At 35.8% G+C, this 14,603-nt stretch overlaps 2 protein-coding genes across 2 annotated transcripts; both read left to right on the forward strand.

Annotated features, from left to right (window-relative positions):
* The first annotated feature begins 749 nt into the window (after positions 1 to 749).
* LOC130747912 (SNW/SKI-interacting protein A-like) lies at positions 750 to 3,303 on the forward strand. The gene is made up of 2 exons (XM_057600971.1): positions 750 to 896; positions 1,137 to 3,303. The coding sequence occupies exon 2, from the start codon at positions 1,141 to 1,143 to the stop codon at positions 2,950 to 2,952; it is 1,812 nt and encodes a 603-aa protein (XP_057456954.1). The 5' UTR covers positions 750 to 896; positions 1,137 to 1,140; the 3' UTR covers positions 2,953 to 3,303.
* A 4,836-nt stretch (positions 3,304 to 8,139) lies between these two features.
* Positions 8,140 to 14,603, forward strand: LOC130747913 (uncharacterized). The gene is made up of 16 exons (XM_057600972.1): positions 8,140 to 8,373; positions 8,581 to 8,658; positions 9,114 to 9,163; positions 9,281 to 9,334; positions 9,515 to 9,567; positions 9,897 to 9,969; positions 10,242 to 10,303; positions 11,079 to 11,147; positions 11,793 to 11,898; positions 12,310 to 12,374; positions 12,573 to 12,673; positions 13,058 to 13,153; positions 13,810 to 13,877; positions 14,062 to 14,107; positions 14,201 to 14,306; positions 14,411 to 14,603. The coding sequence occupies exons 1-15, from the start codon at positions 8,209 to 8,211 to the stop codon at positions 14,288 to 14,290; spliced, it is 1,176 nt and encodes a 391-aa protein (XP_057456955.1). The 5' UTR covers positions 8,140 to 8,208; the 3' UTR covers positions 14,291 to 14,306; positions 14,411 to 14,603.

The raw sequence follows: 14,603 nt of genomic DNA on the forward strand, positions 1-14,603 counted from the left end.
GTTGGGGCTAACATCTTTCTTACCTTTTCTTTCATTGTGGCATGTTCCTCCATTTTTTTTTTCATCCACTTCCTGCAAATTAGAATTTGGTAATGTAAGTAATGTGAATAAAAAAGTTTTGTGAAAACAATAGACAAAATAAATTAAATAGTTTATTATATAGTTGAATATTTACATACCACAGGTTCACAAACATATTGAATAAAATGACCTCCCCATAAGCTAGGGTGAAAATTTGCCGAACGTCGTCTGAAATCGCTAGAGGCACTTTAAGTTGAACATGTCATTGCTTGTTTATTAAGAAATGACCGTATTGCCTAGCACCCCTTTTATAAAGACTTTTAGTTCATGTTGACCAATGGATATATTTAGTCAATAAATATGAAAAACAATAATATATAAGTAATTAATATACTTTAAATTTAAGAAATAATATATTATAATAAAAAAATCACTAATTGTATTTAAAGACTTTTAGTTCTATGTCTTTTTTGAGTTAAAAAAAAAGTTCTATGTCTTTTTTTTAAACTCAATTTTCTCTATATGTCATAGACACGTACTTGAAAAATTTATTTTTATTAAAGTTTCATAAAATATTATTTTAAAATAAAATCATTAGAATTTTTTTTTTCTGAACAAAAAATCATTAGAACTGATATTATATAATATCTTGTTAAAAAAAAAGATTTTATATAAAATCCACTCAATTTTCATTGATTAGATTTTTTATTTTGATTTGAATCGTTATTTTTTGTCATTGGTGAGATATCCGAACCCACTTACCCGACCCACTCGTGAACTGAACTCCAATGATGAACCCGCGTATAACTATCCATTGTTTCACCTGAATCTGAACCTCAACGCACCGTCGTCATCATCATCGTCGCCGTCTCCAGGTCCGTCGTTTCCTCCCTTCACTTTCTCTCTAGGTTTAGGGTTTATATTTTCCAACATCTAAGCATATTCAATTTTCTATTCGGAATTAGGGTTCCGCCTCTGTTTTTCTGCACATAAACTGTTCAGATTCGTCGTTCTTTGATCAATTTTATAAAAACCTATCTCTTAGCTATGTTGATGTTGATTCTAGATCTTGGATTAGGTCACTGTTGATTTGGAACGTGTTTATTCTCTTGCAGAATCATGGCCGCGTTGAATGAGCTTCTTCCTCAACCGAAATCATCTTCCGCCACTTACTACGACCACAGCAATGACCCATGGTTCAAGCAGAGGTTCACCTCGTCAGAGGAAGAAAAGGCCTCTGCTGCGATCAAGCAGAAGCAGGTGCCGCCATACCTGAAGCGCGCCGGTTTTGTTCCCCGAAGGGTTGAGGATTTCGGGGATGGCGGAGCATTCCCTGAGATTCATGTGGCACAGTACCCTCTTGACATGGGAAGGGACAAGTCATCAAAACCCGGTTCCAAGATTCTTCCTGTGACCGTCGACGCTCACGGGAATGTTGCCTATGATGCCATAGTGAAGCAGAATGAGAACGCTAAGAAAATCGTGTACACGCAGCAGAAGGATCTAATACCGAAGATATTGAAGAACGAAGAAGAATATGGTGACATGGATGAGGATGAGGATGTGCAGAAAGAGATTGATGAAACCATGCAGGAAACTAAAGCTGCTCTTGAGAAGATAGTTAATGTGAGACTCAGTGCGGCGCAGCCTAAAAATGTTCCCAAGCAATCCTCTGATGCTAAGTATATCAAGTACAAGCCTTCACAGCAAAGCGCAGCTTTCAATTCGGGGGCAAAGGAGAGGGTGATTAGGATGATGGAGATGCCCGTGGATCCGCTCGAGCCTCCAAAGTTTAAGCATAAGCGTGTTCCTAAGGCTTCTGGCTCCCCTCCGGTGCCAGTGATGCATTCACCTCCGAGGCCTGTTACTGTGAAGGATCAGCAAGATTGGAAGATACCCCCTTGCATTTCAAATTGGAAGAATCCGAAGGGTTACACGATTCCTCTTGACAAGCGTCTTGCAGCTGATGGGAGAGGCCTTCAGGAGGTTCAGATCAATGATAATTTTGCTAAGCTTTCAGAGTCATTGTATGTTGCAGAGCAGAAGGCTAGGGAAGCTGTTGCCATGAGGTCTAAGGTCCAGAAGGAGATGCTTCTGAAGGAGAAGGAAAGGAAGGAACAGGAGCTGAGGGCTCTGGCTCAGAAAGCTCGTTCTGAGAGAACTGGTGTGGCCCCTCCGGCTGCTGTTTCTTTTCCTCCTGAGAAGAGCAGTGTGGATGATGCTGACATGAGAGTTGATTATGATCATCCAAGGGATAGGGAGAAGAATTTCCCGAAGGAGTCAAGGGAAGAGAGGGAGGATCGGCTGCAGCGCGAGAAGATTCGTGAGGAACGACGCAAGGAGAGAGAAAGAGAGAGAAGATTGGAGGCTAAGGATGCTGCAATGGGGAAGAAGAGCAAGATCACAAGAGATAGGGATCGTGATATAAGTGAGAAAGTTGCTCTTGGTATGGCTACTGCAAAGACAGGGACAGAGGTCATGTATGATGAACGGCTATTCAACCAGGATAAAGGGATGTCATCTGGGTTTGGCACTGATGATCAGTATAATGTGTATGACAAAGGCTTGTTTACTGCGCAGCCAACACTCTCAACCCTGTATAGGCCAAAGAAGGATGTTGATAACGAGACTTATGGAGGTGCCGATGAACAGCTAGAGAAGATTATGAAGACTGATCGCTTTAAGCCAGACAAAGCATTTTCAGGTGCTTCTGAAAGGGCAGGTCCAAGGGATAGGCCGGTTGAATTTGAGAATGAAGAAGCTGATCCATTTGGTCTGGATCAGTTCTTGACAGAGGTCAAGAAGGGTAAGAAGGCCATGGAGAAAGTGGGTGGTGGAGGAACTATGAAAGCAAGTGCTGGATCTTCAATGAGGGATGGTTACGAGGGAGGTTCTAGTAGGACTCGCATTGGATTTGAAAGGGGACATTGAGGAGCTTAGAATTAAATGATGCATATTTCTCATGCTGAGTACTGAGTATTCACAGTGGTGGCTTAGGTTGGTATGCCTTGAAACGAATAGTTGGGATGATGTGGTTGTAGCACTCACGTTTTGGCCACTCCCACCCTCTTCCCCTGGAGCTCGTCTTTTAGGTGGTGAAATAAACTGTTCTTGTATTCTATTTCTGGGTGTTGGTGACAATTTATCTTTCAGTAAGTTATATTGAGTTATTTGTAGTTCAAAGTAGATCTTCTCTATTTGAACTTTGAAGCTATAGTTTGGCTTTGTGATGTAAAATGGTTGTCCAAAGTTTTAACAGCGTTGCAGGATACCCTTCTGATATTTAAATCTGTCATTTTAGAAATTCTATGTTGTTTATCTATAGCTCTTGTCAATATTGTTTAACTTTTGTATATATAATTATTTTTACCGTAGTTTTATATCTATCATGTTTTATTCTCTTTAGCCTTTATTGAACCTTGTGTTGACTGGTGTTGAAGATTCAGTGTTCGCTTTGACATCCTTAGTTTTTTTCTTCATCTCTGTCTCTCAAGTTTTAATTTTACATTCAGCCCGTTTGGATACTGCCCAGAAGCTCTTCTAAGAGCTTATTTACTTGATTAAGCAGCACTTTTATTTTTTTTAGTGATGTTTGGATGTAAATAGTTAAACAGCTCATAACTTTTGAATAAACTATTAAAACAGCTTAGTCTGAAGCTAATTACAGAACTCCTTGGTTCAGCTTTTTTGGGAAAAGCTATAGCTGATGATTTTGTTTGACAAAATAACCTTGTAGAAATTTAAAAATTACAACTGAGCCCCACATTGTTACTTGACAAAACCTAGAGGAAAGGCTCACTCTGAGACTGAACCCTAGCTGAGATCGTGCCGCCGTCGCCGTTCATGTCACCGCCACAGATTTTGGCATCATGGTCACCTGAGGTTCTGTCTACAGATTTGTGAGTTATATTCTTCTTCTTCCATTTTTGATGTTTCTCTATTTTCCATAGCCAGGATGAAGGTTCTATTTCGTAGCTTCCATTTTTTTTGGAATTGGTTTAGGTTACCATTTGTTTAAATCTTTTGGTTGTGATCGAAGTCCTGTTTTGGTGTCTTGTTTGTTGGTTTGTTTGACTGTTTCACATTATGGTTTTCAGTTTTGTGTTTTTGTGATTATTATGAATGCAAATTTGATTAAGATCTGCTTTGCATTGAGGTTGATTAGGATTTTTGTTGCATAAGTTGTTGACTTTTGTAGCTTGAGATGTTATGTCTTCAATGCAAACCTTTCATTTTACTCAGCGTTGAACTTAGGTAGCAGTCCTTGAGATCCAAAATTTTAACGGAAGATTGCCTCATTACTCAGGGTGGCATTGGTCCTGCTGGTTTGTCAGCAGAGGACCTTCATCTTCATGTTCTTGATCTCAGTCAACAATGGCTCCCTTGGCATAGGGGTTGGCTGATTGTATGGGACTTGGACACAGCTGCCAAGCTTTATGAATGGCGCAAGCTATAGATCAAGAAGGAGAAGTCTCACCTCCACGCATGTATGCTTCTGTTTCCATGAATTTTGCCTTTCTAGTCTGATATTTTGTCATCACCATGCGCATTTCAGTTTAAATTCTCGAGAGCAGAAGATGGTGTTTGTTTACTTGTAAGGTCTTGAACTAGATTCTTAACTCAAGTTATTACACCAACCAAACTATTCAGTGGTTAGATTGAACCACACATTCAAGTTTGAATTTGTGTATAAGTTTTAATTGATTAAAATTGATATGTTTTTATGGGTTTAATTTAGCTGTAAACTTCTTTATGTTATTTGTAGTTTTTAAACTATTTTCATGTCAAGTCTTCCATTTGCTTAAATTGTTTCTTTTTTTCTCCTCTCTTAGTCTCTTTTTTCTATAAATATGAGATATTAGGGTCTTGCAAAGTATTATGTTTGATTTGAATGAGGATATCATTGTATAAATTTTCCTACCTCATAAAATTTCTTCTCTGATCATTTCCCATTTTCGGAAGTACTTGCATGTGTTGTCTTTTACACGGTAAAACTGTCGCTAATATAATCCTACTTTTCATTTGAAAGATGTTTTCTGAAACTTTAATTCAATGGTGATCTAAATATTTAAGTTTTATTTTATTTCATTAGAGCTTTGCAAGGAATTTACCTCAATCATGCAGTCCAAGTTTCAGCCCAAGGCTGCTAAAGGGGCCTTAAGTATTTTCATTTTCTAACATGAACTGTATTTCTATGTATTGAATGTTGATTTTTCCAGTCTTCATTAACTGACCTTTTTAAATATGATTTGTTTTGTCTCTCATGTTCTGACTCATAGCTGTTTGGATGCAAAGTAAAGAGCACTTATTAGAATATAGTGCATTTTCTAGTAGATAAACTCTAATAAGCTTGTATCAAAAGTCCACACAGGCTCACATCATTGCTTGTATCAAATAGCTAATGAGATTTTAAAGTCGTGCCTAAAGATAGTAACTGCAAAGAGGATTTCCATGTTCTCCCTCCATCTTGAGGTGTTAATTGGCCCCATTGCTTGCTGCAAGCCTCGAAGGTTCGACCAACAACTTGGAATCCCTGGGGCAGCCAATAAGATGATGGAGAACATCTTTATAATGTGACATTTCGGCAGTTCTAAGTTTGAAAATTCTTATCACAACCAGTTTAATTGTCTAATTATCTCTCTATGATTGTCTAATGGACTGTCAAGAGTCAATACGCTTGTTCAAAGACACTGGTTCAAAGGTTCAACCAAACCGATAGTAATAAAGTAATATTTTTTTTGAGAAAATGTTATATATCGATATAAATGACTATTTTGAGTAATTGTAATTTCTTTTGTATATTTTTTAGAGTATTATCAAGTTACATCAAGTATATCATGTTTCTAAACATGCTTTTATAATAGCATATATATAGAATGAATAACGTAAACTAGAACACATAAGTGAAGAAAACATAGAACCCTTTAAATTAAATGGTTTCTTCATAGATTACGATACATAATTTTAAGGCCTTTGAATCAGAGAAGGTGATCCAGCCCGTAAAATATGTTAAGGGCCTTCATTTAAAAAAAGTAAAAAACTATCCAAACCCTAAAATAACACATTTCATTTTCTTCTTTTTCTCTCTTTCTCTCCTTGTGGCCGATGCTTTTGCGGTAGTGCGGTGTGGAGCGACCCTTGTCCGCTATGGGCAGTCCCGTAACAGAGCATTTGAACGTTGCGGGTGTGGCAGCTTAAAAAGAAGTCCAACGCTTTAACAAAGAAGAGAGGTTGAAATTCTAGTAATGCCTTCATTTTTTAGTATTAGGCCAAACTTTTTAAGAGTAGTTTGAGATTTCCGTTGGAAATAAATGAACCACTCTGTCTTGTGTATTCCGCATCTTCGAGATTCGAAGATCTAAACCATCATTCACCAACAGGCCAACCACACGGTTAGCCACGTGCGACAGCTAACGAGCCTCTACTAGCCACCAACATGCCTTCGACATTCTACCATCTTCCTCCTCCTTTTTCTTCTTTCCTATTTTTTCTCCTTCCGCCTCCTCTTTCTTCTTCACTGTAACGACCATTTCGCTATATGCCATACTAATATAGTTTTTTTTGGGCTCGCACTTCACTTCACTATCTAGGATTGACAAGTATGGTTTCACATCAAATATGCACATTTGGTATTGGTTAACATTTGAGATTCATGTCGTTGGAGAACCGTTGTCAGACAGAGAGCAAGGATGACCAAAGATGCCTTGCCGAAGAGAAGTCGATGTCATCGCGGCTTCTCGCAGTTGCAACTAAGAGGAGGATGGTAGAAAAGTCGCTTGAGATGATACAAGGGTTTGCCCAGAGGACGATTTTGGCTTCGTTCAAGTTTCTCTCTTCTTAATAGCGAGTTTCATTTTGGAATGAAAATGTCATTAAACATTTTTTATGAATCGTTTTAAACCGCAAAATTGGCAAATTTTATCAGCTTGGTTGAATTTTCATTGGTTTTACCGATTCGACTTTGAGTTTTAGCTCCACCGGTCTCAGTCACGTTCCGGACCAACCACCATATCGAGAACATCCTATTTTTAGAACATTGATTATAATGACTTAAAATAGGTTAGTTTATATAAAAAAAATATTATTCAATTATGACCAATTCAATCACGATTGGACCTTTGAACCTTGAACTAATGTTTTGATGGATTCGTTAAACGGTCTAGTTTTTAGAGCATTGTTATTTTTCTAAACAATGCTATTGAAGATGACTTCTATAAGCTAGTAAAAAATTGAGTACAACGTTTCATATCCTCGTCATTTAAACATTGTTTAGTATAAAGTTATTACAAAGAATAAAATATGTCACTTCCTGAAAGACTTCATTGGTTCTCGTCATGGAAACTGCATACCTAGGAGGGTGCAATATAAAATGCTATAACCCCATGGAAGTACACAATACATGAGCAAGATTAAAGTAAAGAAAGGACGGGTCGCCCTCAAAACAGACAAAGAATACATATGGTTGTGTTGATTGATTGTTAGTCAAAGGATTTTGGTTTTCCTAGAAGACTTGTTCACATAATTAAATCTCCTTATTTGTTCATGTTTGTAGGGAGAAACTAGTGCTAATTATCCAAGAAAAAGTGAAAATAATGTAATTTGCCCATGCAACTAATACACATAAGAGTCTCATTTCTTTAGTTGTGCAATAACTCTATATTTAAAATTTTTAGTTTCGATCGGTACACCACAAGAGTTAACAATCACATTTACAAACACAATTTTTTTTATCTCCCTTTCTGATCACATTATATTATATATCACATTTATCATTTATATATCTTATTTTTCTATCTCACTTTAAGTGTTTACACCAAAATGGTACATCCCATACCAAACATTATTGTAAAATGAACCTACCAATTAAGCTCATAATAATGTGTTTACAAAAAGTGCGACCTAGCAAATCACAAGTTAACAATAATCTCAAAACTTTTTTACATTCTTAAATTAGTGATAATATTGACATTGACATACCCATATCATATGTTTAAAAAGATAAAAAAGAAAATGAGTTGAAGAAAGATAGTAGTAATTAATTTTTACACGAAAATGACATATAATAATGTATTAATTTAGGAAGGGTTAGCGTGCGTGATTTGAATTTGAAGAATCTTGCCACATCCTCTTTCACATCTTCTTCACAACTCGCTCGCTCCCAGTAGTCACATCATATCATATCATATCATGGGCATGCGTATAGTGCTGAATCTCTCTCACTCTCAGTTCCCGCGCCTTCATTCTCAAAACGCTGTCGTTCCCCGCCACACCACCACCACCACCATGTCCTCCTCCTCCGAAACCTCCTTCCCTACACTCACCACCGTCTCCATTCCCTTCCCTCAACTCAAAGTACTCTATCTCTTAACCGTTTTCTCTATCTGCGTTTTTCACTTCTTCGTAATGTTTTTCAAAACAACTCTCATGTGGTTTCGATTTCAATTTCTAATTAAAGCTAACCACTACGATCCATGTTGCGTGTGTTTGATCATTTCTTTTGTGTATGATGATGGCTGTGTTTGATTTGTGACTCTGCTGTTCTGAATTTCATGGTGACAGGATAAGAACTGCGACTTGTCGTTGAAGATAGAAGAAGGATTTGGACCTAATGGACTTGGAATTTTGTCAATCACTGATGTATGTGCATTTATTCAACACTATTTGAATTTCGTATCATTTTTAAGGGTGTGGGTTGGAAGGGTGAATAGAATTCATGATTCTGTGTTGTTTGCATATACTGTTGAACAAAGTCTTATGGACATTATAAACTGGAACAATGAAGAACAGAGTCAAAATTGAGTCATGAAAAGCAGAATAGACTATTAAATTTACATGTGAAGTCAGTGTAGTTGGGATTCCTGTCTAGGTCATGACTCGAGGCGAAAACATGTTCTTTTTTAGAGAGTTTCCATGTGCTTGTTTATATTATGGTTTAGAAAGAGTGTGTGGGGTTATGGTAAACTCTTTTATGTTCCTCAAAGTGATGATTATATATGATATAATAGCTTTGGAATTGGCACTTCATTTGTCTCAATTTTATGGCTGCATTACAATCTGTGTTTTCATGATTTCTTTATTGGAATTAATCATAGGTCCCGGGATACTCTTCATTGCGTAGAAATCTTTTGCACCTTGCAACAAGGTATGTGCTTTGAGATAGTATTTCTGCTTATACCGAGCGGGTGATTGGTGTTAAAGCATGAAAGGGGATCACTACAGGCTGTTATTGATGATAATAATTTTCTTTTCCTCGTTTCAGATTGGCAAATCTTCCTGAAGAAGTGAAGAAGGATCTGGAAGATCCTCACAGTAGGTAACTTATCTGTTTTAAAGACTTCTTACGACTAATTTTCACCTAGCATTGCATATCCACTTCATTCCATCATCCTGAGAAAATGTATTGTTTCCTTCTGCCATTAGTCTAAGGCCCTTAATTTTAGGCTTTTACTGTGGCAAATAACTCCTGCTTCTTCTGTCCTCCCTGAATTCACAGGTACAATTTTGGTTGGAGTCATGGGAAAGAGAAACTTGAATCCGGAAAACCTGGTAGCTCTCTCATCTATTAGATATAATGAATTCTGTGGTGGTTTCTCTCTCGGGAATCATAATTTGCTTTGCATTATATTTGTTTATGGCTTCTCTCTGGTGTTTCTACCCATTTCTATTTACTGCGTATTTCTATTTTGGATGTGCCTCACTTGATGAACCTGCTTCATTTTAAACTTCCATTTACCTTTTTTATTCAAGTTCTGATTATTCTGTTTAATAGGAAGTCGTATGCTGCAAAATGTAGTACTTTCCCTTTTTTTTGTTAGTTATCTACATTCTCAAGTGAGGCTAGGTTTTACTTATCTACTTTTTTTCTCCAAGTGCAGATTTATTAAAAGGATCTTTCTATGCCAACCCCATACTTGATTTGCCCACAACAGATACATCTTTGATACAAAGGTAAAAGTGGATAAGAACACATGTCGGTTGTTTCTTGTTGTGGGTGTTTCTCTATTGTATAAGGATATTATGGAGAAATTTTTACTTTATCATAATCCAGTTCTCATTCTATTAGACATACAACCATCATGCAATGCACACACAACAATAGCCAAGCCTTTTATTATTTATGTTCCTTACTTTTTTATTATCTTTTATAATATATGTTATCATACTGTTTGTAATTCTTTATCGATGATCTTATGCATTTTCTTGGATTTTATGTTCTTTAGGTATCCATCATATTGTGGATCTAATATATGGCCAAGAAATTCATTACCAGAACTTGAATTGGGTATGCCCTGAAGCCTGAAATGATTTTGCATTTGCAGTTTTGTTTTTCTGATTTACGGGGATAAGGATTGCTGTGTTTATCATATGTTTTCTATTTATAGCTTTTGCATAAATCATCATCTCATACAGATGATGATTGTAGGTCACAAGTTGTTTTCCTTGTGTTGCTATGCCTATGAGCATACAGTAATAAACCTATGTTGTTGGCTTTTGGTATTACCTTTTGTCAGTTTATGTGGCTCTTTACAAGCATACAGAAGATACTAAAAAAATGTTATTCAGTTCTGCTTTTACTTATACATTTGAAAAAAATATTTCATCTTTGTTGTGGAGTATACTTGTGTGAAAATTGCCATAAAGGAATTCTTGGTGAAAATATTTCAAGTCAATACATGGGTACGTATTAACTACTTTAAGTATCATTAACCAGTTCAAGTTGAGTGATTGAATGTTCCTCACCTGATAGTTTTTTCCAGTAATTCCTTTTTCTCAATTTTCCTTATAGTTTTTTCATCCTTCATGGTTAAATGACTAGGAGTTAAATCTTTTTACATTTAAATAGAAGTGATGTTTAAGCTCTCTTTAAACACCTTGATAATGGATTTTAAAATTAAATGTAGAAGGTTAAGAGTGTGATGTTTATGCATAATTCAAATCATGAAAAAATTATATAATGGTAGTGAATTAATTGTCCTAGTTTATTTGATCTTTATGTTTGCTGGATGGTAACATAATTGGTTACATGTTACTTTTTCTTTTTGGTTTCTGATGTGTAGCTTTTAAAGCACTTGGGAAGCTGATATTTGATGTTGGATTGATGTTGGCCTATCACTGTGATCAATATGGTAAGACAACCATTGGTATTTGTTTGGTAGTTTATGGAGGCACCTTGAAAATGGCCTTTCCACTAGCTTTTTTTTTCCATAGGCGTCTTTTAGAAGTGGACCATTTTTCTGATTTCTTCATAGGGAAGGTAATTTCTTGTCGTACTTTGAAAGCAAATAATTTCTTTGCAAGTTGAAGTGGCTATAATTTTGGAGCTCGTAATGGGTTTAAATGGAATAAGAATGAGAGTTTGGGCTCAAGGTTGTTCTCTCTTGAAAAAAGAACATCTGATTTATTTTTTACCCCTAAACGTGTCATGAAAAATAAAAACTAATATTGGCAATTGTAAAAAGTTAATTTAATAAGTTACATCAAAATGAGTTTTGTTTCCTTTTCACCCCTCCCCATTGGTCATTAAACTGGGAATCATGCTTAAATTTGTTTAAAGCTGGCGAAGTTTCTGTCTTTCTGATTTTATCTTTATGCCCTTGTCAAGTTAAGGCCTTAGGTTCTCCATCTGAGTGGTCGAGGACTAATTCCTAGGCGGTGTGGCAATTGTCCCTCTGGCTTTTTTATTCATATTTTAGTTCCTATACATATCGCACATTTTTCCTATCATTTCTATTGCTGTCCTGATCTATTCTTACCTTCAAACAACTTTTCAGTATACAATGGAATGAAATTTCACAAGGATGAAGGTCTGGAATCAATACTCCGTCGCTCCCGCTGTCATAAAGGACGTTTGCTATATTATTTTCCTGCACAACAGGGGTAATTTTGTTTTACATTGTCTGTTTGCTTTGTATAAGGCTTCTATGCTGATATCTATTGAAACCAACTAAGCTTATATTTGGTAACGTACATTGAATATTTATTAGAACAAATATGAACATTGCCCACAAAAAAGAAAATTAAAAAACTTGAACTTTGGTAATGGGACTTTATTGACAATTTGATTCAGTCCTTTCTTTTTCTTCAACATTTTTAAGGTATTTTGTACATTTCTTTAATATTTATTATGACTTCAATCATTAAGCTTTTCAGTTCACTTCAGAATGCTGTTTATTATATTCTAGTTCTCAAAATTATTGTAACCATACTTGAATACAAGAAAAATTTCTAGTTTATCCTTTTGTGTATGCATGACAGTTTTATTAACAAGTTGCAAATGACTTGTTACAGAATCCCAGATGGTGACTCTATGTCTTCTTGGTGTGGGTGGCATACAGATCATGGTTCACTGACAGGTTGGTATCATATGAGCTCTACTTCAAATATCATTCAACGTAATATTAACTTCTTATACCCTTTACTTTTTCTAATCAAGGGGATTAGAGAAGTACATGGATATCATTTCAGAAACATAAACGGTTACCTAGGGTAACAATGTTGTATTTCTTCACATGCTATGCTTTGTCTAATTTCCATTTCAATTCAATATGTAGGTCTGACTTGTGGTATGTTTATGAGAGATGGTGTAGAAATACCTTGCCCTGATAGTGCTGCTGGGCTCTATATTCGAACAAGAAATGATCAAATTGTCAAAGTATACATTCTTTTTCTGGAATAGCAAGTAACATTGGATGATATAAATGATATAAATGTACATAATTACAACATTAAAACGCTTTCTTGGTTCATCTTTCTTTCAACATGAAGTGCGTCTTTCATTTTAAGTCAGAAGATATTTTAAATCGTTAAAATAATTAGTTTTTAAAATATTTCATTTTAGCTCTTTCCACTATCATTGTGGGATGAATAAGTTCAAAATATGACACATGAGCTGCTAGGAATAATGCTCGACACATGCATTTTGAGGGTAAACAATTGTAAAATCAGACACATTATTCTCAAATGGTGTGTAGATGAAGTTTATTATTTTTTTAGCATTAGTGCTATGCATTTACTCATTATGTTTTCTATCTCATAGGTTGTCTATGGAAAAGATGATATAGCTTACCAAATTGGCGAAACCACTGAAATACTTTCTGGAGGTTATCTTTGTGCAACACCTCATTGTGTTCAGGTAATTGAAAAATTCCAAAAACATGCATGATTTTTGTGTCCCTATTTTGTTATAGACTCATTGCATATCGTGTTTATCTTGTTGAATCTAATTATGTCTATACATTCCTTCTTCTGGTTCTCTGCTGTACATGATTAGTTTCTTGAACTTGTACTGTTCTACATCCTGATTGTTGATGTCACAATTGTATATCTCTCGGTTGATTTTCTTCAACAGTCATTGTCATGGTTCTTATTAAAATTCTTTATGAAGTTCGTTTCAGCATTAACACACACTGTTATTTCCTTTTCAAATACGTGGGTGGGGGACGCTGGTTTATTAGAATATATGATGTTCCCTAGATTTGCATGGATGACTACTCAACCACAGTGAGGAGCTAAATGCCTATGCTGTCCTGTGTATGGCAAAATTGTTTAACTAAGTTTGATAGTGAAATATTATTAAGTTGTTAATGCTTATAAAGGAATTATTATATGAACGTTTCTTTTTATGTTCACCATATATTGACATCTAGTTCCTTTTGTCACTCAGATTGTAGCTTGATGTTGTCTAGATACTCCCAAATGAAATTTACCTCAACTTTTGCATTCCCTTATCTGTTCATTAACTACGGACATTTTTTTTGATATAAAATTTGGATGTTGTGATGCATTTAGGCTCCTAAGGGGGAGGAGTCTTCTGGTATTGAGCGCTCGACATTTGCATTCTTTATGCAACCTGACTGGTATGTTTCTGAGTCTGAGCAAGTATGTTAGGCTGTTCTGTTGCTTAAATTATTTTTGGAGTTATCTTTTCATAGTGGAATTGCAAGTTAGCATGCTATCATGCTAGAACGTTATAGAAAGCTGAGGTCAATGATGATTCTGAGCTCAATTTTATAAGAACGTGTCAATAATCTTGCTTTTCAGGGATGAAAAGCTCAGTATTCCCGAGGGAGTTCACATTCATCAAGAGGTATATATTCCTGAACTCATTACCTTCCAGCATGAAACAATGCACCATTGCAGAATCAAGAATGGGCTGAATCCTTCTTATTTTCTTTTCCAGCTTATTCCATCAAATGCCGCTCTTACTTTTGGAGAGTACTCAGAGTTGCTGCTTGACAAATATTACCACCAAAAACAGAAAACACCCTAGCCATTGTGATTGATTGGTACTCAAACTCAGTCTATGTTCTGGTTTTTGTTTTGGTTTCACATATATCTGCTTCATTCTGCTCTGGATTTTTAAACAATTGTAAATTATTCATTTTTGCAGGAGGTGGTAAGGTCCAACACTCTTCTTCCCAGCATGTAAGTAATTGGTTGGAGAGACTTAGTCCATGATAACTAACTGTTAGTTCATGGTAGTAAAATAAAGTTTTGCAGATGTACCACGCTATTATATAAACATTTTCGGTGTACATAAATTGAATCCATTTTATAATAGCAAAAAGATAGATTTAAACCAA

This window comes from Lotus japonicus, chromosome 3 (assembly GCF_012489685.1).
Source record: "Lotus japonicus ecotype B-129 chromosome 3, LjGifu_v1.2".
In the NCBI taxonomy this organism is placed as follows: domain Eukaryota; kingdom Viridiplantae; phylum Streptophyta; class Magnoliopsida; order Fabales; family Fabaceae; genus Lotus; species Lotus japonicus.